At 37.5% G+C, this 23,743-nt stretch overlaps 1 protein-coding gene across 1 annotated transcript; it reads right to left on the reverse strand.

Annotated features, from left to right (window-relative positions):
* Window positions 1-2,098: 2,098 nt before the first annotated feature.
* Window positions 2,099-21,681, reverse strand: LOC145770194 (rho guanine nucleotide exchange factor 38-like). Its single transcript, XM_082581781.1, has 13 exons — window positions 21,032-21,681; window positions 16,840-16,909; window positions 12,858-13,038; window positions 11,247-11,524; window positions 10,596-10,810; window positions 10,081-10,255; window positions 9,617-9,815; window positions 9,214-9,363; window positions 8,694-8,837; window positions 7,872-7,979; window positions 6,432-6,566; window positions 5,866-6,049; window positions 2,099-5,416 (listed from the first exon to the last, which is right to left on the reverse strand). The coding sequence occupies exons 1-13, from the start codon at window positions 21,678-21,680 to the stop codon at window positions 4,875-4,877; spliced, it is 3,030 nt and encodes a 1,009-aa protein (XP_082437907.1). The 5' UTR covers window position 21,681; the 3' UTR covers window positions 2,099-4,874.
* Window positions 21,682-23,743: the final 2,062 nt, after the last annotated feature.

Consider the following 23,743-nt stretch of genomic DNA (forward strand, 5'->3'; position numbering starts at 1 on the left):
CTACTACAAAGCTAAACCCCAGCACGCAAGCGAGTGAAGTCAAGAAAAAGTTTTCTTGCTGAGGTCGCCACCAACGCGGATCCAACTGTGGCAGAAAGAGCTGGCAGCCGGGTCGACATCGGCCAATATGGAATATCTCCAATAGAAAGTCTTCCTCCCAGAAAGCGTAAATCCTGGAAGTATTGGCGATGCCTCAACCGCTTTCAAGAACTGGTATTAGCAGATGTAAGACGTTGATACGACACTAGAGGAAGAGGGACTATTTCTTAGGATTACACAAATTGTAAATGTGGACAGGAGCAAACGATGCAACATATACTCGAATGCCCTGTCCTAAAAGCAAGATGCTCTGCTCAGGATTAGCCGAGTTCAACGATAAAGAAAGCTTGCGTTATGCTCTGGGCTACGGTCGTGTGACACATAGGGCCGGATTAAGGCGGGGGCTGCAGCCCCAGGCCCACCAAAAAAATAGGCCCACCGATAACAACTTAGTATAAGAGCAACTGTCATGCTTATTATCAGGTTCAAAAGAATAAAGGACGAAAACCATAGAACGAATGCTAACTGTGTAAGCCAGTGCTTCTTATCCAGGGGGCACGTCTCCCCAAGGGGGGCGTCAGCTAATTTCCAAGCGGAAGCGAGACCTACTGAAACCACTTCATTTGCCAGCAATTAAGCCTTTGTCTGATACACGTTGAGAGGCACGATATGATGCTATAGGGTTAGCTACATGCGCTAAGAAAAGGTTATCAAGCAGTTCTTCAAGTCTTGAAAGCAATGTCTAATGACAATGACGAACAATCACAGACTAAAGAAATAGCCAAGGGGTTTATCTTGTCAATGAAAAAGCTTGAAACCGTTGTTTTAATTGAGTTACGGTCTTGCATAATGGAACGGTTTCATAAAACTAGTCGGGCACTGCAGAATAGCAAAATTACTTTGAATAAGGTAACAAATTTGCTTCAAGGTCTACACGACCTTGTTCAAACAGAAAGATCCTAATTTCAAGAATTCGAAGAAAAGGGTAGAGTATTAAGTGGCCGTCATCATTATATTGAAGAAATTTCAAATAAGAAGAGAAGAAAAATATGCTTGGATATTGAAGGTGGATCTGATGACACATTAGCCTACTTGATCCATCAAGCAGATTCAAAGGAGACTCATATTTGCCAATCATTGGCCAAATTATTTTGTGTATGAAATCCCAATTGCAGCATACGATCGTCTTCAAATAAGATTTTCGTTTCTGGCGGAATTAAACACCATGTCGGCTATAACTGTAAAATTGAAGAGAGTGCTAAAACATTGCTTCACATATCCAGATGATCTAAAATTAGATTCTAGAAGAATCACTGCCTGAAGAGATGATTCATTTTCCTGCACTGCTAAAACAACACCATTTTAACAGCGAATGCAGCCAAGAAACTCAAATGTTTCGATTCATCAATGAAAATGAGTTTATGTCGCCTATGCATTTCCTAACGCATTTGCTGTAGGCCCACTAAGATTGTATCTTTGTCTGATGATTTTTAATTGTTCAGGCGAGCGCTCATTTTCAGTGCTTAAAAGAGTAAAGAATCAACTGCGTGCATCCATGGGCCAGAAAAGGTTGCATTGCATTCCTTAGCTCTACTCAGCATTGAAAACGAAATTTTGGAAAAAATAGACACCGATGATGCTACTAACAGCTTTGCCTTGTTTAAATCCAGAAAACATGTCATTTGATTGTGTTTAGTAAGTAAATAGTCTAACTGTACTTCGGGTATAATTTTTGTTATTTCATTTTAGTTGTGATCGGTACAATGAGGGGAATGAAATATAGGTCTCGGATTACCCTATAGCCCCAGGTCCATCAAAACCTTAATCCGGCCATGGACACGACAAAGATTTAGGTCTCGAGTAATTCGTGACGCTTACGTTGTTTCGCTTCTACCTTTTTCTAGCTTTGCTGTATAATGGCAAGTTTCGTTTTCGCTTTAACGATTAAAAATGAAATAAAACTGAATTGAAAATTTTGAATCCGTAATATATCTTTCACGTTTTTCCTTCTCAATTCAATTGTCGTTTCCATGCTTGCAGCGCAATAGCCGTATTATTGTGATCAACAGTTTAATAAAGATTATGCAAATACAACAATGTGCTAATGAAATACCTATGATATACGGATGCTGCTAACAATAAAATATGATAAGTGGTTTAGTTAGACGCTGACAATGAAAAAAAATAGGCCAATAATCGTTTGCCAAGTAAAAAACAAGTACAGTATTTATTTATTATGATTTTTTTTTTGGACAATTTTACAGCAAATCTCATTTTTTTGTTTTTTCCGATGACTGAGAGCTCGGAAATAATTGTAATGGTGGTCCAAAGCAAAGAAGCTGCCATTATACGCAATCGGTATTTAACAGCGCCACATTGTGACGTCATAATGGACGTCACAAAGGCTCAACTGAACTGCTGGCGTTGTAGTACTTGTAGACTTGCGCCATTGTGACATCACAATCCGGCATTATTATGTGGTGTTAAATGCCGATGTTGGAGAACTGCAGCTTCTTTGCTTTAAACCACCATTACATTTATTGTAGTGCTCTCAGTTATCAAAAAAATCTGAAATTTGCTGTAAAATTGTCCAAAAAAAAAAAAATCCATAATAAATTGTCTAGTACTGTATTTCCCATCTAGCACAATTACAGACGTTGAACCAATGTAAACCGAACTGACTTTGCTAGATGGGTTGAGGTTATGCAAGTTACACGAATACAATAACCCACAACGAAAGAAACAGCAAGAGCAATGAAAAAAATTTGTAAGCAGTTATAAAAATTCGTTCGATAAGACGGACGTAGAGACAAGGTCTTAAAACGTTGTGTCAATATGTATGTACCCAAGATATTTTCTTAATATCCAGCAACAATATGGGACCTTTTTAAAAAAAAAAAAGGAAACAAAATCAATATCAATTTCATAGATAGACATACCTAATTTACAGTAACTTGTGAACTAGTGCCACCCGGATGGAAATTGGTGATTATATTATTCTCTTATGGTGCAGTCACGCAGTCAAACTTTCACAGTGGCAACTACTGTATTGTATTCTTTTTTTTTAGAAAAGCGTGTACTGCATTGTAATTTACCAAATAAATATTTGAAAACATCACTCTGATTTCTGTACATTTCAACTCAATACCTTGCCAAGACCTCGTCGTGCACAAATAGTTTGTTCCAACACAAATCACAATGACGCCACCAGTGATTTGATTCAATGCGCAAAAGTTACAATTTTTGCATCGTTTCATTGTAGCAAGGCGTTAAAACGGTGTAAAAATGGTGCTTTTGCCAGCGGAGTGTCACAATGAAATAAACGGATGCGCATGAGAAAAAGGCAAGTGCAGGAAATTACAACATTAGTATTTTGTTTGTTGTTCTTTTACAATAAATCGGGTGCGTTTATAAAATAAATCTGATATGAATGCGGCAATTCACAAGAAATACAATAAAACTACGGTAAGCAAATCTTTGTTATAATTATGTTTATCAAAAACGTGGTGTGTCATTGGCGCCCAGACTGACTATCGGTTGCAGACGTCAATCACACTGACTAAATGGAAAAAAATGCAAAAATATTAACTTCTTGGACTCTATTGTGCGCCTTTAGAATAGACTGTCATTTCTTTAATTTGACAAAAAAAAGCTACCAAATTTTGAGCCCGGAAAACGACTCCGTTTGTAAAATGTTCGTAAAATAACAAGCAACACACAAAATGTGAAGGGAATGAACCAAGCAACACTTTACAAATCGCACATTTTCTGCAGAAAAATCTCATCTGGTGTAAGTTGGCAATTGTGATATTGATGCAACGTTGAATTAGGGTAGAGTAAAAAGGGTGTCGCAAACATTCAATGCCAATATTGTAAGACGTTTGAATTTGTTGGTAGAATCCAGAATTGGAATGCAGCATGAGATTTTAGATCAGGGAATGTAAAATTCCATCAACTTTTGAGTTATCCGCCACACTAGGTGGGTAAAATCTTGTTAAGATTTACAAATTTCTGTACTGTTCGTAAGCAATATTGGAGCAGTGAAGTTAGTTTTAAAGAAATTTAGTATTTCTTGTCAAATGCAAGCTGGTAATGATGGCGAGAAAAAAATTGGATTAAAATATGACCTTTCTAGCGTGGCCGGAAAAACAGAATTTCGCATTCGGTTTAGTAATGTCCCTGGATATTAGGCACTGTGTGGGTGACGGGAACTTTGTTCAAAAGACACTGGTGGGGCTACGGAGATCTAAACACTCGGTTTTCGTAAAACAGCATTGTGTCACTTGATTTTGTTAAAAAAGAGTATTTAGCTATCGGACACAGTTAACGTTCTCGGCGCCCTTACCACTTTGTCGGTGGAGTAAGCTACAAGATACACTCTAACGTCTGCGGACGTTAAATCAATGTAAAAAGGACGGATTCTGCTAACTGGGATAACATTCTGATGGCAAAAAGAGTGATGATCTCAAAAACAGGGCAAATTGAAACGTTTTAATGCAGAGTACGAGAAGTTACCAGAAAAACATTCCTCATTACGTGTAGTTAATTTGTATCAGCATAAGTCTTCAGACTGTCAAAGTAAAAAGTCACCCAGTGATTGGTGATCAACAAAAGAAAACACACTGCAAAATATCCGATTTGAAGAAGCAGCGCACATCAAAGGGAAATATTCAGTCCAGTAATGCCCTTTCATAGCACCGCAATGCAAAACGACAAACGAGATAGCAAGTTAGCCATTACGAATGAAAATGAAGAAAATGCTATGTAGCAAATATTAAGATCTCCAACAAGATAAAGAGGAAATGAAAAGGAATAAAGGCAACTGCCACAAACGATCACAAATACTCGGCAAGACTCATGTAGTTAGCAGGAACGTAACCTTGTTTTCCTTCGGAGTTTGACATCAACCACCACTCGGTGTTGCCTTCCAAGTCGTGCGGAACGATTAAGTTCAAGAGTTCACTTTCAGTGACGGTCAATTCTAGCGTTGTCCTCGCTTTAAAGTTGAATTCAACTCTATAACGTTCTTTTGGATTTGAATAAGTGACTTCTCCGTACTCTGTGTCGTCTAACATCTCTTCTTCCGCTTGGAAAGCATCCTGGAGAATCATGTCTTCTTGCTCTGACGATAGATTAGCTTCTCTTCCCGGACTTCCGACTTGACCATATAATCCTTGACGTACTGAATAAGGAGAGGGACTTAAAGAAGAGCGTTTAAGAGTGGGATTGATGGATGGGGAGGAAAAACTGTCCACGGATCCGGAAGAGCGAGTAGAAGGAGTTGGACTCTTGTCTCTTCTCGGAAGCGGACTGGGTGTCCGTCGGTCAGTTTGTTGCCGGACTTGCAGGATAACTGAAGGAAGAAATCCCATTCCAACTGTAAAAAATACAAGAAAGTCACGTGATAATCACTAAAGCAGATGCCCACCCAGACAGCACAATCTGCTCTTTTAATACTGATTCGACGTATACAGAGTTACAGACGTTGATTCAATGAAGAAAAGGATTTGATTTGCTAGCTCAAAAGGAAAAGCCTATCATAGGCCTAGAGAAAAAAAAACAATTCATTTTCAATTCATTTAACTTCCCTTCATCATGGATGCTCTTCACAAATGGAGGTTTGATCACAATTTTTTAGCAAATTTAACTGTATGAAGAACGTATTTCGTGGGTGTTCTTTTTCATACTTTACAATAACATATAAAAGACGATTGAAAGTTGAAACACGACACAAGAAACCAATAGAAATGGGTCTTTAAGCCATAAAAAAAACACTAAAAGTAATTGTCTAAGCTTAATCAAACAGAACTGAAAATAAACACGTACCGCCATTGTCACAAAACCACTTGGCAGTGTTGCCCAGCGGGTCTTGCTTCTTTATTACAGCGATTACGTCGTTGAGAGAACATGATATGTCCACTTTATCAGAGGAGGAATAACTAGATGTTGCAACAAATATGTCTTTGCTCTTATATTTATTGAGGAGTTCTTGCTTCTGAGCTTGTGTTTGCTAAAAGAAAGTTTCAATTATGGAGCAACTTATTAAGTTTGTAGTAAGCATGGATTCATCCATTGGCCAAAAACAAAAACTGCTAAAAAGTAACACAAAAACTGCAATCATACCGTATTTTTCTCAAAATGGCATTTAAATATTAAAACGCCATTTCACACAAAATGACCTTCAAAAGCAAAACGTGTTATGATATAAAATTATAGATGCACTAGATTTACTCATCAACTCAGTTACAAGCAAAATTGCCATTTACCGACGAAATTCACCAAGCAGAATAATATTCTGACTCTGGCTATTTAAGTCTCGTCACAAATAGTTGAACATAGCCATGTTAGTTAATTAAACGTCTCTTCTTGAGAAACAAGCAATGTAAACTCACAGTGACCGGAGAGAGATGGTTTGACTGGCTTCGTATGGTTTCGGTCTTACTTGAACGTGATTGGACGGACGGCGATGACGTAATGGCGCAAAATGATGCAGGAATTACGGTAAGATCTCGCATGGAGACGAGGACCTGGACAAAAGGAAAAGGTTAAAATTCTATTGAAAAAGAGGTTGAAAAATTAACGTGCACAAAAACGGAACAATAAAAGTTCAGACGCAGGTTCTAAGCATAAAGTGGAATCGCCACTCTCACATTTGAAGTAAAATTACGCTCATGTAACAAGTTTCTGTACAAAGTAACAACAACAACAGAAAAACAAGCGCATTAGTTCCCTTCGTTGACAGCTAACTGTGACATTTGTTTTATCATATCCAGACTTACGTCAGGTCGTTAAAATTTTAGATCAAGTTGATTGAAATACCAATAAGCCAATTTTGTGAATCCCTTCAGACATCTCATAAAGTGACATGCCAAAGACAGACACGCATGCTTTTGAGCAGTGTCAAACCAGTGCCCTTTCGATCGTCCTACCAGAGCTCTCACCAGAAGCAGAAGGCTATCAAAAGTAAAGAACTAAGTTTTTCATACTCAGTAAGACCTTCTACATCTTCTCTACTTCACTCAGTGATGCAACACAGGAAAAAGGATTTAAAATATGCGTTACAACGAACTTTCTTCTTTATTTCGCCTCATAAAACGCTATCGACCCAAGGACCCATAATTACCATAAAGTACATGTAGATGCCTAACACAATACTGTGTGCCACATGTTAAACACACGCCAGGGTATTTATCAAAAATTTAATAATGTTTTCTTAGAGAAGATGAAAACGGACAATATTCGAACAACATAAAACCACTGATGAATTACACCGGTGCCATATGTTGCCTACAAAGGTCTACCAACTGGAGGTCCATCGCGTGACTCGATACAAACACGTGACAACATGTGATCTGTCCAAATTTATCAAAATGTTGTTACCTTTTTTTTCGGTATAGTTATGAGAGACAAGTCCTGATTTTCGGATACAACGAGATTGAAAGTCACATTCAAGCTCACTGATGCAGCCGATCACTACCTCGGCTCTGATGAAATGATAACTCTTGAGCTGGCGAAGCTCACAAACCGTTTACGTCACACCCATCTGGTGCGTAATTCAACATAAACTCATTAGTTTGATTTACAGTTATTATAAACAACCAGGTTAGCAGTCATGGATAAATATTTAAAAAAAAATCAGACTAAAGGTCTTAGAATATCCTGTAGTACCGGAAATCAAGGCTAAACTTGAATTTTAAATATTTTGCTAACGAATCCGCTCCCTACTCATAGTAGCACTCAAAATGAGAAGTTTCAGCCACTGTATCACCAGTTCCAGCCATAAATCGAAAGTTCCGGATAGAATTGTGGTTTATTCCAGTTTAAAGTCTTACTTGGTTGTGATCGAAGTTAAAATGCTCCATTATCTTTGTTTTGTCCAAATCGTTACTAACAGCTTTCCCCATTTCCTTCTTGCACATTTCCAATATCGGCCAGAGGACCTAAAATGAGAAGTTAATCGTTCATTATATGTTTTGCCTTAGCATGATAAAAGAACGAGAGTTGTGTTACAAAAGATTTTTTACGGAAACTTAACTGAAGTAAAATAAAGAGCCCAAGATTTGGATACTGAAACTATTGAGGTTGATAAACAAATGATATGAAGCAATGTACCCATGCTGATATGAATTAGTCAACCGCTTGAAGTTGACAGTTCGGCTAGGCAAGGCTATCAGAACAAGAAAGGTTATATTCGATCAACTCACAACCGTTCGGACTTTCACTTGATTTAAAATGCTTGGAGTAAAACACCATAAACTCTCAACAAAAGCTGTAAAACCAAGACTACAGATAAGCTTACCACTGGTCTGCATAAAAAAGACAATGAAAGTCAAATTTGAATACCAACGTTAAAACGACGTCTTTCATGATCCAAACCGTTTGCACGAGAAAAATAATGGAAAAACGCATTGAGACCTTAGAACACTTCATTTTGCTGAATACCGAAAAGCTTGGGTGTTCATCAGGACAATTATCGTTTCTAGCAGTCGTTGCAACTTTTGTCTGATGCAAGTGAAAGTAAAAGCAACGACAAACAGGTTGATTTATTGCTTATTACTACATTATGTTAAAACGACGTCTTTTGATACAAATCATGGTTTGCATGGTTAAAATAAATGCATTGAAAGATTGGTACAAACATAGCATCATATCACCTCTAGCATGTTCTGCTGGAATCGGATCTGCAAACGGATGAACAACGCCATGCATTCCTCCAGTAATTTAGTAGCTAGCTCACACAGGGTCGGCAATTCGTTCAGCAACTGCTGGTTCAAGGCTTCGTACACGTTCTTAGCCATCTGCGCAAGTCATGTTTACAATCATGAGACTTGGTTCTATTTTAATGGTTTGATAGCTCAAGAAAGCAATAACAGAAAAGATGGTTTCGGTTGCTGCTTGAGAATTTCTTTAAAAACTAAAGAACAGTCTACGAAGCAATGTAAAAATGAAAACAATTCAAGCTTGCAGGAAATGACCAGGGAATAAAAAGTGCCCCTGGTTAATCCTGGAATGTTGCTCGTTAGAATATCGCGCATTTGGACTGCTGATGCAGACCAAAACAGAGCAGTTGGCAGTTGAACATTTCAGTTCAGTTAATAATACCGTCGCCTGCAAACTAGTTTATTCCTGTTTAAGTGATACATATACTTTCGATCGAAATCAATTTCCACATACCTGCACTTTTTCTTTTGAATCCGAGTTCTTCTGACTATTTTCGAAATCCAGCAATTTGTCGAAACGCTTGTCAATGATCGCCTGGGGACCTTTGAACCGAACAAGAACAGCAGACAAGGGGGTGTGTACCCTCAGCTGAGTTTGGTCGTGCTAAACAACGTGGGTTGTTACTCGATCATGATTCAATATCATGAAAATTTCATGGCAATATCACGCAGGCGAACGACAAACATGCCAAATAATATAGAAATTTAGTCAGCGCTGTAGGCTACCTGTCGCATACATTACAGCTCAACTCAAAGCCAAGACAATTGTTTCGACACATTTGTAAGCTTGGGTTTGGGTTAGCTTAAGCTTGGTGATAAAAAATAGACTACAAAAACCTGAACGGAAAGTTACGTACAAACTTCCTATAGAGATGATCAGCCACTCTCTTCATGGCGGTGCCGTACGCGACGATGGTGGGGGTGTGGTCAGAGGCGGAGAGGTCGGTCATGTGTTCAGTGAGGAGGTGTTCTAAGTTCAGAAGGTCTCTACATCGATTCCCATACTGGTCGGAATTGACCAAGAATGTTTTGACGGTCTTTTCTAAGTCTTTGAATCTGCGAATAATTGACACAATTTTTAAATCTGTATTTAAATAGGTTCAAAGCCGCCACATTCTGCACAATGTCCGAGTTGCTAAAAAGCATAGATTTTAAAATTGTACATCTGCAGTTTTCTCACCAATAAGCACCATATAACAGGTGGGAGCAAAAAATTTGAAAGAATGACCCAAAATGGGACGTACCTTAATATGCAATATAATTACACTGATCAACAAAAACCATCATTTTAAGATAGATGAATGCGTTATATCTGACATACTTTTGAACCAGGAGATTAAAATTTTCATCTACAGTTTCGGTTTGGTTGAGCCCAGTCGCATGGCCGATTCTTCTCGATATCCGAGCACCTTTTTTCTTCACAGAATGAAGAGATAAACGCGACATCTTTCCACTAAACTTCGTGTTTTCTTGGCTTCCCTTGCGATATTTTCTAACTGCACATAACAAACAATGAAGATAAAAACATTGGGATTGTTCCTTTTTTTGGAAAATACAAAACAATTTTGCATGTAAGATCGCTTGCCATTGATATTTGTGATTGTCTATTCTGTTTTCAGGCTATATATACAATATATAGTTAGTGATGTGAACAAAAAACACAGAAAAGTATTTAAAACTGCAATAAAAAAACGCCCACTTATTAAAATTGTATGACCCTTTTTCAACACATTATTTCATGCAAATTACAAAGCCTTAAAGGTTGCAAAATGAACTATCTGATCAATAATATCATTACTTGAAATAAAAGAAAGCAAACCATATTTTGCCACAAACCTAAATCTTTCCTTCGTTTGTCTTCATTGATGTCATTGGCTACGTCTTGAATCAGTTTTACAGCTTTTATGATGTGTTCATAGCTGTCAGTGGATTGTCTAGCTTGTGGAACATCGGTCAGTTTGACAAGCTCGCGAAACAAGAGCGGATATTTGAGAATTCGTTGCACGGGTTTTATGAGAAATGAACCAAGGTCAAAGGTGTTCACTTTGTTTCTGGGGTAAAAAAAAAGCTATCATTGCATGAACGCATACATATCAACTAAATAATAACAGAAGAAAATCAAAAAGTAACTACAATATAAACCCTTTCACAAAAGGAAAGGAAGGATAAATAGTATAGAGGGGTGTGTGTGATCAGTGTAAATACGTTTTCAAAGCTGACAATCGTTGAGTTGAACTTTTTTTTTCTAAAATCTTAACACCGTGGCAAAGCTTGTCTCAAGTTTGACTTGAGAGGACTTTGGCAAATGCATTGGTGCGTCGTGAGGTACCTAAGCTTCAAGGAATAAAGAGAATAAATAAAAAGGCAAAAGTAGTTCAACCAAATTTGGGAAACTTGATATTAATGATAGAAATTGTTGTTATTTGTGACTCCTACACATTATAAAATAGTGAAAAAATCGGGTTGGTCTCAATGCAGCAAACTTACTTGACATTGTTCAAGCATTCTTGAACCGGAACTTGAAATTCGGGGTCTTCTTCGTATTTCTCAAGCAACGCGGAAGCGTCGTCATGGTTACGGCAATAAATCATGTAAACATCTTTCATTGCCCGGATATGGTCGATAAACACTAGGCCAACATCTATGTCATCTGTACCATGGTGGTTGATCGAAGCCTCTTTTAGAGAGGCAAGAAGTTGAGTTGAAAAATCTCTTATTTGTTCAATGTTTCCGAACAGTGTTTCGATTTTCAAGTCCAACTGGAGCTGGAATAAAAGAAATGATTCAAGATATTAAATATGACAACTACCAAACATTAATTGAAGCTACATGACGAACTGCAGCAAAACTGCAGGGTTGGTGTAATAGATATAATATCTATTTTAAAATTGAGTTCCTTCGTATCAGCCGTGTGGTGTAACATCGAAATTTCCGCCTAGAAAAGCAGTTCGTTTGCACAGCTCGTTTCAGGATAGCAACTGATCAGTGAACCGTATCGTCGTTTCGTTGTCTCCCTATCAATATATTGTTATCTAATATATGTTTTGCGTTTTTTTCTCGATGAAATAAACAATTGATTGATTGATTTTTACAAAAAAAGAAATGATTTGCTGGCTGGGCTATTGCGTTTGCCGTTTTAGTTGTGATAGCTTGCGCAAATAGGCAAATTTAAAGACGAAAAAAAAATTGAATACAAAAGCAAACTGCGTTTGATTTTCTTTTGAACGAAGTTATGTTGGTCACAAATCAGTTTAGCTTCTGCTACATGAATGCGAACCCTTAAAGAGCGAACCAGTCTCTTTTTACACTCATTCTACAGTATGTCTGCAGGCACTGAATCAAATGTTAAGGGGCTAAATATCAGACTGGTACGGTGGTACCTTTGTCCTTCAGAAAAACTGAAACCAGCATGTTGTCTGTGTTTGCACTGCTAACTCTGTTGACACTGAGATTCGTTCTCTTTCCTTTATTTCTTTATTTCAAAAGGGCGCTCGCGCCGAAACGAAAAGCAGAAAAAAGTTTTCATCTTTCAAATAAATCTCTCTTTTCTCACTTTCGATATCTTAATAATTAGGTCGATAGAAAGACGAAATACTCATGCTGACGGTTTCTTAGCAACCCAATCGATCGTTTCATGGACTTGCCGACATTGCATTAGTGAACATGAGCTGATTTCTTTAAATTTAGAGCTAACGGAAGTACGTGATCAAAGATGCAGTACCTGTTTTAAATGCTGTTTTCACATAGGCATCGCATGAAAGATCAAATACAAAAACTGCGGACAGAAAGAATCTTTCACGTAACACACTACATTTTATCATACAACCTTATCATCTTTTATGATAAGGAGTTTCATGTTTTGTCCTGCCCAGGCTTACATCACGTGGTTAAAATTTAAATTGCTTTGTGGACGGGAAGGCAAAATATCAATCAAATCAACCTTCAAGTGTGCCATTAATGAATAAGTGCCTTGCCAAAGACACAACTGCATGCTCTTGTGGTGTCGAACCAAAGCTCTTTCGAGCGTCATACAGGGGCTCTCACCACTCGGCTATGCAGTTTCCGTGAGTAGGAAACAAATTTTATAGTTTTAGTTACCTCTCTTTCTAATAATGGTTTCATAATGTCCTCTATTGTAACGACAACATCCACGAGATAATCTTCTTCCGTCTGTATGAGCTCCTGAATCACATGGTTCCTTTTCTTTCTGCGCTTCTCCTTAATATCTTCAATTTGCTCGTCAGGAATGGGAGGAAGAGGAATGGAGGAGTATGGCAAACTAATGGAATAAAAATCAAGCTTGTAAGAAAACGAGAAGTGTACTTGCAAACATTTGTCCAATAGACCTTTTCCGAGCTGATATCAGTCAAGCATGACCGGGTAAACACAGTCCTCTGAGATGGCGCAGTTAGAACTGATTTTGCTTGAAACTTGTTGCATTTTGCGCGTATTGTAAGTTGTAACGACATTGCAACGTTTTCTAAGTAGTTTTTATCTGGACAAACATGTGTTTTAATGTTCATGAAACCTATAATCTTGCATTCGTTTGTAACAGGCCCAGGGTAAGTTATGATCATGTGTAAACTTGAGTGCAGTACCGGTAGGCTACAAAGTCAGAAATTCAGATTATGTTGAGATTCAGTTCAGATTATGTTAATTAACTACCGAACCGGTAGCCTGCTAGGCTAAACTGTGTATTTTCCTTTGTAAACAAAAAAAAGTAAGGCTGTAAGATACACCGCCAACTTTCCCGATTTGCCTACAGTGCCACGATTTGAAATGCAACATCAAACTCTTTCTGATAAAGCAGTAAGCACTGGCAATATTATGCACTACCAAAGTATCTCTGAAAAATGCACAGATACTAAAAAAAAAAAATAGAAAAAGAAACAGTTGAACAATGTGACAGTAATCTGTAGTTTAAAAGCAGATGTTCTTGATTAACTTCTTCTATTTTTCGAAAAGTTTGTGCAAGGAAAGCTGCACCTTCATCAGCCTCATTTTTCAAATCCATTTTCTCTGCTAATAAATGTAATGTCAAACCACTAGTACATGGTCGAAGTAATGAGAAAGCTGCACGTGCACTTTATGTTGCCAAAATGACCAAGGAAATGGGCCATACCTTACAAGTATATGACTGTGGCCTAATAGTAAATCCTGGCTGTTCACACCTGGGAGCTTCTTCAGATGGGAAGGTGATAGATTTTTCTGCGCAGGAAAGCCCATTTCGCATTTTCGAAATAAAGTGCCCATACAAATATAGACACCATAGCGTCAGACATAGGCGTAGCCAGGGGGGCGAAAGGGGCCATAGCGCCCCCCCCAAAATTTTTAAAGTTTGGATTCCGAAGTTGCACCTTTTGTTGAAAATATAATATAATTTGTATAAATTTATATCGTTTTGCAAGACATCTGGCTATTAACACCCCCCAGGACTTGTTTTAGAACTTATTTTAGACACACAGAAAGGCACCAATAAATTTTGCAAATCGTAAATCGCGCAAAGTTTACGCGATTTACGCTTCTTTTAACTAATCTGTGGAAGCAATTTCAGAATCGCTTACTCTGTTGGGTTTTTGTGTAGCTGAGTTTTTTGTGTTCTCTAATTTTAGCCGCAGTTTTTGCCCGTTCGTGTGTAACAGCTACCTTTAATAAGTTAATAGCTGTTTATCTGCTAATAAATTTCATATAAATATTACCCTGAAAGTGTTTCCAGAAAGCGCTATTATCCATTATTTGAGTGTAATTTTGCAAAATTTTTCCGGGGGAGCATGCCCCCGGACCCCCCTAGAATACGCGTGCTTTCGGCACGCTCTAACCCCCCACCAGCTTTATTGCTTCCCTTGCTTAAAACACCAGGATACGCCACTGCACATCAGGTGGCGATGTCTTAAATCAAACACTTTGTCGTTCTCTTCAATTCATCAAATATTTGCACCCCCCCCCCCAATTTTTTTCCTGGCTACGCCACTGGCGTCAGAGCAGCAACGTCTTACCCTGACTTTTGCTTAGAACAGAACCAGGCATACAAACTTGCCGCAAATTGAAAATCTCTCAACATTATCATTTCCAAATTCAAGGACAAATGGCTATATCTGGAATGACTTGGTGGTGATCTTATTGTGTCAACGTCCAAGTCACTGTTTGTACAGAAAATTCCATTTAATGATGATTTTTGGAATTGTATGTTACCTAAACTAAACAATTTTTACTTCGCCCATGCTTTAAACTATTTATGCATTACAGAGGAAACTCAACAAATCATTTCGCTCTTTGAAATCTGCATATTTTTACATCTAAATTCTAAAGCCACTTTATTCAACGCAGACAAACAGACGGTTCATATTCAGTTGAGGTGATCACAGGTCACTGCATGAACATGATGAAATTAACAAAACATGCTTACAAGCGATGTCTAATCTTTTTCTGACGAAAGTATTGGCCTTTGAAATTGCAAAGCATGCAACAAACAGCCCAAATTTGATTAACTATTCCAAGCATGTTAACTGGTATCTTTCTGTCAAAAAATTGAAACGAACTGACCAAAGGTTTCATAAACATTAAAACACATGTTTGTCCAGATATAAACTACTTAGAAAACGTTGCGATGTCGTTACAACTTACAATACGCACAAAATGCAACAAGTTTCAAGCAAAATCAGTTCTGACTGCGCCATCTCAGAGGACTGTGTTTACCCGGTCACGCCTGACTGATATCAGCTCGGAAGTTAAAATAAAAAAAATCAACAACGAATTGCTGATTTTTTTAATTTCACTTGTTCACAACTTGTTTTAATTTCACAATCTCAAAACGACAGTTAATCTCTCTCTCTCTCTCTCTTTACGTATCATAGCTGATGCAGCCCTCGATGTACAATGATGTTCCAGTTTGATCGATCTCGTGCTTCTTGCCAAATTTTAGTAGGGTTTTTGATAAGTGGATGAAAATTGTGCAAAAATGTGAATCTTTGTGCTCCTCTTGACCGTTTACCTAGAATTTTTCCACTTAAAGATAAATCTTCAAGTTCGCCTTTCCTTATAATGTGACCTAAGAACTTCAGCTGTCGCATTTCTAAAGATCTCAGTATCTGCTGCTCCTGGCCCATCTGTTGGAGAACTGCTCTGTTGGTTCGAAAAGCTGTCCATGGAATTTTAAGAATTCTTCGGTAAAACCACATTTCTGCAGCTTCAATTTTATTTCGGGTTTTTGCCGTTAGTGTCCAGGTTTCACATCCGTACATCAAAATTGACCAAACAAAGCATTTTAACAAACGAATTTTTAAGGTTTTGGAGAGCTTTCGATCTTTAAAGATTTTTGCCATGGTGTTGAAACTTGACTTTGATAATGCAATGCGTCGTCTAATTTCTTCTTCACATCGGGTGCTTGGATTCAGTATTGAGCCCAAATAATTAAATTTTTGAACCTGTTCAATTTTGTTATCATTGCAGTACACGCAAATTGTTGGTTCAGGAAGACGTTTCGAGACTGCCAGAGTTTTGGTTTTGTTAATGTTGATTTTTAGTCCATATTTTTCACTGGATGTTTGAACTGCATCAAGTAAAACTTGCAAACCACATTGTGACGTTGCAAGCAAGATTGTGTCATCTGCATATCGAATGTTATTTATAAGTTTTCCGTTTATATTAATTCCTTCAGTTAATCTCTAGCTGTTGGAAAATTGAAATAACGCACTCGGGCGTCGCGACGCACAGTTTGAGAACAGCTGGGAAAGACCATCGGTCGCAGAGGCTCACACGCAGAAAATCCCTGAGAAATCTACTCAAGGGCATGCGAATGTGAGAATAGACCCGGGTCAACAACACCCACAAAACAGCATAAAGCTACAATATGATGCCGTATAGACAAGTTACACTCGATAAATCTAACTGGCATTCTTCTCAGCACATCTATCAGTTTGTAAGTTGAACTTGTTGATATTGTCGTTTAGTCAAAAAAAAAAAAAAAAAACTTTCAGAAATCAAATCTGTTATATATATTATATCTAAAATTAAAACACATCCCAGGTAAAAAAAATTGGTTCTTTTTACAAGTTAGCTGCCTGGAATCATTCAGCAATACCTTGCAGTATCCGTTGCTTCTGGTGCCCCTTTAAAATCATCCACCGGCTCATAAATATGATTGGCATCACCTTAAAAAAATAAAGTTGCTGATATTACAATGTCAATAAAATGGCCCGTTTCGGCGAGTCCGATTCGGCGAGTCCGATTCGACTAGTCCGATTCGGCGAGTTCCCTATTCGGCGAGAGCCCTTTTCGGCGAGTGCCCTATTCGGCGAGTTTTTGAAATTTTTAAAAGGAAATTATCGGGTACCGTAGCCTAATTGCAATTGCCGTTTTTACATCGTTGTAACGTCGCTAAACGTTGAAATCGTGCAGAAAGGAATAAAAATAAAATGTTTGAACTATTAATTAAATTAAAATTCGTCATGTCAGTTCAGTTGTTTTTATTTCTGAACATCATATGAAAAACAATACACGTCAACATAGCAAAGGTAGAAGCGACAATTCACGTCAACATAGCAAAGGTGTAGAAAAAGGTAGAAGCGACAAAACGCGAACGTTAAAACGTGCTTGTGACCGAAGTAAGTTATTGAGTTGAAAGAAATTTGGCAAGGTTGCATCACCTTCAAAAAAATTTAAGATATGAAGAAAAAATAAAACAAAGAAAATGTTACAAAAAAAATAATGTTTATGTCTATAAGTTAGTACTTTTGAATAGTTAAAATCATAGGCGCCTAACTATTTTTTTGGCCGTGGGGGCGAAAGCGTGTTTCATCAGCAGCAACTTAAATTCAGCGAAATGTCACGCAGATGGATGGCGTAATTATGTCGTCACACTAGGATTGCTTTTATTGCCACACTCGGAGTTATCGCTACGTTCGACCTACCGTTAATTATTATAAACAAAGCTCGACCAAAACACATGCTATGCGTCTGCGTTGGCTAGCGGTTGATGGACTGCGACTCTTTAAGCTAAGCGCAACATAAAGTTTAGCAACGAACTAGATTTATTAGCATGAAAGAAGAGAAGAAAAGGTTTACTAAAAGGTATACTGTAAATGGAATGAAAATACTAACTTGATCATATGCTTGAAAATATACCTGTTGAAAGCAAAATCATTCATGTTTACATCAATTCAACAGCACGTCACCTTTAATAAATTTAAAAGTTGCTGACATCCGTAAACAGCCCTTGAAAAATAGTTACAGAGAGACGTTTGATTAAGTTTTCGACTTGACATTGCTCCCTTTTCACTACAATATCGCAACTTATGACTAACCGCTGTAATACGCCCGTTTTCGTGTTGCAAATGAAACAAAAGATGCGCATATTCCCCGCCTTTGATCGGGTTTCCATGGCAACGGACGTGTGTGCGCCATGCAGTTTGCGCGAGTCCGTTGTTGTGTTGATTATGCCGCTTGTGCGACTGTGGGGAGTGCGGTTTGTACCAGCCCTTGTTACGTTGGTTAGTGGTTACCTCGGGCCGAGACTTCAAGTTCATTTTCACAGCAACCGATTCACTGCCGCGACAATTCTCTGCAGCGGTTTCGACTTTCGAAAGCGACAGGAGGCTGTTTGCAAGCGCATTAAGTTAAACGCACGCTGCGTCAACGTAGCAAATTATGTTGTTTTTGGGTGCATTCAACATCTGATGACATTGAAACGACGCAAAATGGTAGATTTTTGCTATGTCACAGGCAGCAAAATCAGTCATTTTTACATTGATTCAACGTCTGCAGACGTTAAATCAACGTAAAAATGACAGATTTTTTTGTCTGGGGTGGGATTGTAGCATCGCTACTCGTTCTAGTGACTATTTACTGCGAAGCTGTTGCGGTTTGTATTTAATAATGTTTTCCTGCTGCCGATCGCTAGTTCATCTATTGTTTTATGTATCAATGCCGCATAAAAAGTTGCTCCCACGCGGAAATATGCGTGGGGGCCTGGCCCCCACGGCTTAGGCGCCTATGGTTAAAATGATTAGTTTGGATCAACCAATGTGTGACCTACACTCCTACAGCTTAGATTGAAAGGAAATTATCGGGTAGGCTACCGTAGCCTAGTTATACCGACCAGCAAAAATTTGTTCCAAGAACCCAGTTAGCCTAACGGTTCATTTTTACATTGTAGTAACAGAATGAAAAGGCTAACCAAATGTGTGGCCTATCGTTTTAACGTCGCTAAACGTTGAAATCGTGTAGAAAAGGGTGCTTTTGCTGACTAGGATACGTTGAAACTGAGAAACATTGACAGAAGCCCTACGATACGTTGCATTTTTAAGATAATGTATTTAGACGGTAATCAATGTAAACATGAAATGTTATGCTAAATGGGTTCTTGGAACAAATCGTAGGGCTTCTGTGAATGTTTCTCAGTTTCAAAGTATCCTAGTCAGCAAAAGCTCCCTTTTCTACACGATTTCAACGTTTAGCGACGTTAACACGATAGGCCACACATTTGTTTAGCCTTTTCATTCTGTTACTACAATGTAAAAATGAACTGTGTTCTTCGAACAATTTTTTGCTGGTCGGGATAACTAGGCTACGGTACCCGATAATTTCCTTTCAATCCAAGCTGTAGGCCACACATTTGTTGGTCCAAACTAATCATTTTAACTATTCAAAAGTACTAACTTATAGACATAAACATGATCTATTTTATTTTTTTTTGTAACATTTTGTTTGTTTTATTTTTCCTTTATATCTTAAATTTTTCTGAAAGTGTTGCGACCGTGCCAAATTTCTTTCAACTCAATAACTTACTTCGGTCACAAGCACGTTTTAACGTTCGCGTTTTGTCGCTTCCACCTTTTTCTACACCTTTGCTATGTTGACGTATTGTTTTTGATATCATGATCAGAAAGAAAAACAACTGAACTGACATGACGAATTCAAGCACGTTTTAACGTTCGCGTTTTGTCGCTTCTACCTTTGCTATGTTGACGTGTATTGTTTTTCATATGATGGTCAGAAATAAAAACAACCGAACTGACATGACGAATTTTAATTTAATAGTTCAAACATTTTCTTTTTATTCCTTTCTGCACGATTTCAACGTTTAGCGACGTTAAAACGATGTAAAAACGGCAATTATAATTAGGCTACGGTACCCGATAATTTCCTTTCAAAAATTTCAAAACCTCGCCGAATAGGGCACTCGCCGAAAAGGGCTCTCGCCGAATAGGGAACTCGCCGAATCGGACTAGTCGAATCGGACTCGCCGAATCGGACTCGCCGAATAGTAGCAGACCCATAAAAAGAATAATCAAATTAATTTTAAAAAAAATGAATGCAATCAAGAAATGAAAAGGTTTTTCTTGAAAATATATGATCAATTTCATATCTACCAACATAAGAAGCAGGTAACTGATGTACGATTTGTGTGCGGCACGCACGACTACAAGTGTACCTCATGGCAACTTGCATAAAAATTACGAACTAAAAAAAATCTTGACAGTCCTTTGAACTTCTTGGTGCATGCCATACCAAGCGATTAAATATAAAGACAACAATTATATGTTGTTGTTATGCTCAACTTACAAAACAATAACACAAGCAAGTGATACATATCGATATACATATCGATAACATATCGACTTATTCAGAACACAAAACGTTCAAGTTTTCTTACTACTGTAGCAGCAGACAAATGAGCAACAAAAAAGCTTGTTTGAGTTGACAAACAACAAAAACTCAGGCGAAACACATAAAATAGACAAAAAATCTATATAGTTATAATATAATATATAGTTTTCTCGTGTGGGAGAACAGGTCGTACTGCAGTTTACAAGCCACCTAATTTTGGCCCTACGTTCAAGCAGATAAAGATCACATAAACAAGAGTAATAACTTGAGTCAATGAACATCGTATGTCGGGACACGGTTTTCGGGTTGACTTTTAAATTCTTGAAGAATACAATACAGTAGACGAGATTCGAGATCAAGTTTGTAAATCTCGATTCTTCCTTCTGCTACTATTCGGAGAATGGTTTTGTTTTAGTACTTTTGGTTGAATTTTATTATAGCTAATCGAATTGTTGAATCTAATAGCTTTCGCACAGCTGCTTGATTCATCAATTATATACAATATATTATACATGTATGTCTATTGTCATTTGTCAATAAAAATTTAAAAATTCTATTATTTAATTACTTCAGTTCATTCAATTGTGGATTTGACAACTCATTTTTGCCGCTAGATTTTTTACATCTTTAAACTAGAAGTGACCATGAAAAAAATTCAATAGCACCTTCAACATCTTCATAACTTGTCAGAGAAGAATCGCTGTTATACGAAGAGGGGTTAGAAGCATGCACCGTTGAACCATCGCTTTCATGGTTCTGAGAACCAAAAACATCAGCTTCAAGATAGAGTGGTTCTTCACGAGTTGCGCTGTTATAAGAGGAAATGTTTGAATCCTGCACCATTGAATCATCGCTTTCATGGTGGTCCTGGGAACCAAAACAGCCGGCTTCCAGGTAAAATGGCTCTTGACGGGTTGCGCTGCTGTTAACAGGAAGATCAACATTTTCATATTGTGAAATTTCAATCTGTGGAAGACTGTTTGAAGGGGTTGGCGAAATCTGACCTGAAATTGTTTTATGAAATGGTATGTTTATGGTGCGTTCATACATCGGGTTTTCAAGCGCGACTGATTTCGGTTTAGGTTTTCTTTTGAAAGGCCATTTCTTCTGCTTGGGATCGTGCTGACCGTAAACTCCACAATCAACACTTTTTGGAAAATCGTTTAAACCTGGAGCCTGGTTCTGGGGCTGCCTGTTTTCTTGAAATGACATGTATGCCCCTTCAGCCTGAATTGAATTAGAAGTGGCAATATCAGTGCTTGTCGTCGCAAGAGAATCAACAGCCTCAGTATCAATGTATATTCCTTCTTCCATATTGCAATCATCACTTACTAAACTAACATATTAACTCATATAGCTGAAAAGCATTAACATATCAAAAATTGAATGAGGCAGAGGCTGTTCACCAGGCATTTAGTTAACATTCAGTTAACAGGCATGCGTTCTACTGGTGCAAAACAAGCTGAACTATCACAAGATGTATAAAGTGTGTTTGATTGAAGACACGTCGGAATAAAGGCAGATTGTCACTTTATATATACATCTTGTGATAACTCAGCTTAATTTGCACCAGTAGAACGCATCATGTTACTTAAGGATAAACATATTTAAGCTGGTTTTGAATTTCTCTTTCAAAAAGAGTTTATGTGCTCATTGCAAACCATGAAAAAGATGTGTGTGTTGTGTACTGTGTATGGTGTGAAATATCAATATAAATTACACTACAACAACTGTACATACAAGGTGAAGCAAAGTTTGTCTCCGAGCAAAAACTTAAACAAGCTGCAAAGCTTAATAATAAATAAAGGGTCGCTCTATTGATGGCTTTACTCTATTCATATTCAGGAGTATTGTCCTTTACACTGCTGACAGCACAACATTATTCTATTCAATACCACGACCTTGTGATTTCAAAATCAGGAAACTTCCTTTTATTAGTCTTAATTAAAATCAACTGTAGTGTGCGACACACACACTGCTTACAACTGGCTGGATGCAACTGGTGGGAATTTTCACATTCTAAATTTATTATGTTATTGTTTTGTCAGTGTATTGTAGTTGTTTTGAATAAGGATATTCAACGATATTCAATCCCATTAAGTTATTGTCAGTCATCTGTTTATGATATTGTAAAGTTATATACTTCTCTTCCAAAGCTATGATATAACATAACTATGAAATTTCAACACCAGCTATAGCCTATGTCAACTCTGCTGACACGTTTCCCAAAGGCATTGGTCAAAATTGCAAATGACTTGTAGCAGAAGTGAAATCATCAATGACATGGTATACCTTACATGTTACAACATAATAATATTGTTGACACTTGACAGTCTGTAACAAGAAGTAGTATCACAGTGAGTGATGTCACATAACCATTAACCAATGCATTAACTGGAACAACCCATTTATCATTCTATGACCAAAACTCATCCTTCAAAGCTTTTTAACTTACATATCACTCTTTAGAAGAAAAAAACATAAGTTTATAGACCTGCCCTGTACAATATTGTTTTAATAATCACAAAATAACTTGTTTTGCAGATGATTAGAATTTATCAAAAAAAACAGAATGTCTAGCACAGAAAATAATACCATAAGCATTTCTGGAAGTGCATAACATATCAGTCTTTACCAAGTAACACTTCAAACCACATATGTCAAGTCACTTGGCAAAGGATAAATAAAACGAGAGGTGTAGCTGATTCAAGCAATTGGCACCAACAATTCCAATAACCAGAGAATGTACTATAATAGAAATTGTAAGCATATAATTATACCCAACAGCAAAATCTGTCATTTGTGCATTTGCAGACGTTGAATCAATGTAAATATGCCTGACTTTGTTATCTGGGTAGTTGCTTCAACAGAATTACTGCTTAAAAATTTTACAATACTGTTGTTTTTAACAGTGCTTTATGAAGTTTTTAGAATTTTCTTGATAAAAAGTTAAGCTCTGTGGAAATAGATAGTTTTAAACGATTTCCTTTGGAACAACAACACACAATGACTGCTGCAGCTTTCAAATTACTAATATTTCTGATCCACAAGCTAACATATGTAAAACAATATCAAAACTCATTAACCATTCACTTCTGGTCAGCAATTAGATATCAACTTGCAACACAATACAAGTCTTCTACATCGAAAGTCTCACATACTATAGATTATCGTACAAACTACCAACATCTCATCATAGATGTTTTCTCACAACATAAATCCTGTGGTCAGTTGGTCGTCTACTCTTCACTTACAACCCCGCAATCAGTAACTAATTACCTTGCCTGGCTATAAGATACGTTTTCATTCTTTTGGTTGGTTGTTTCTGCTAACGGCTCAAAAAAGCCTACTCAGGTTGATAAAACAGTTCTGATCAG

Source organism: Aplidium turbinatum, chromosome 5, assembly GCF_918807975.1.
Source record: "Aplidium turbinatum chromosome 5, kaAplTurb1.1, whole genome shotgun sequence".
NCBI lineage: Eukaryota > Metazoa > Chordata > Ascidiacea > Aplousobranchia > Polyclinidae > Aplidium > Aplidium turbinatum.

Coding starts and splice junctions, on each gene's coding strand:
- LOC145770194 (XM_082581781.1), bottom strand. CDS start 21,680: ATGGAAGAAGGAATATACATTGATACTGAGGCTGTTGATTCTCTTGCG. Junction 7,980..8,693: donor TCCAGCAGAACATGCTAGAG/GTGATATGATGC, acceptor TTCTCATTTTAG/GTCCTCTGGCCGATATTGGA. Junction 6,567..7,871: donor TTAACTTCGATCACAACCAA/GTAAGACTTTAA, acceptor CCTTTTGTCCAG/GTCCTCGTCTCCATGCGAGA.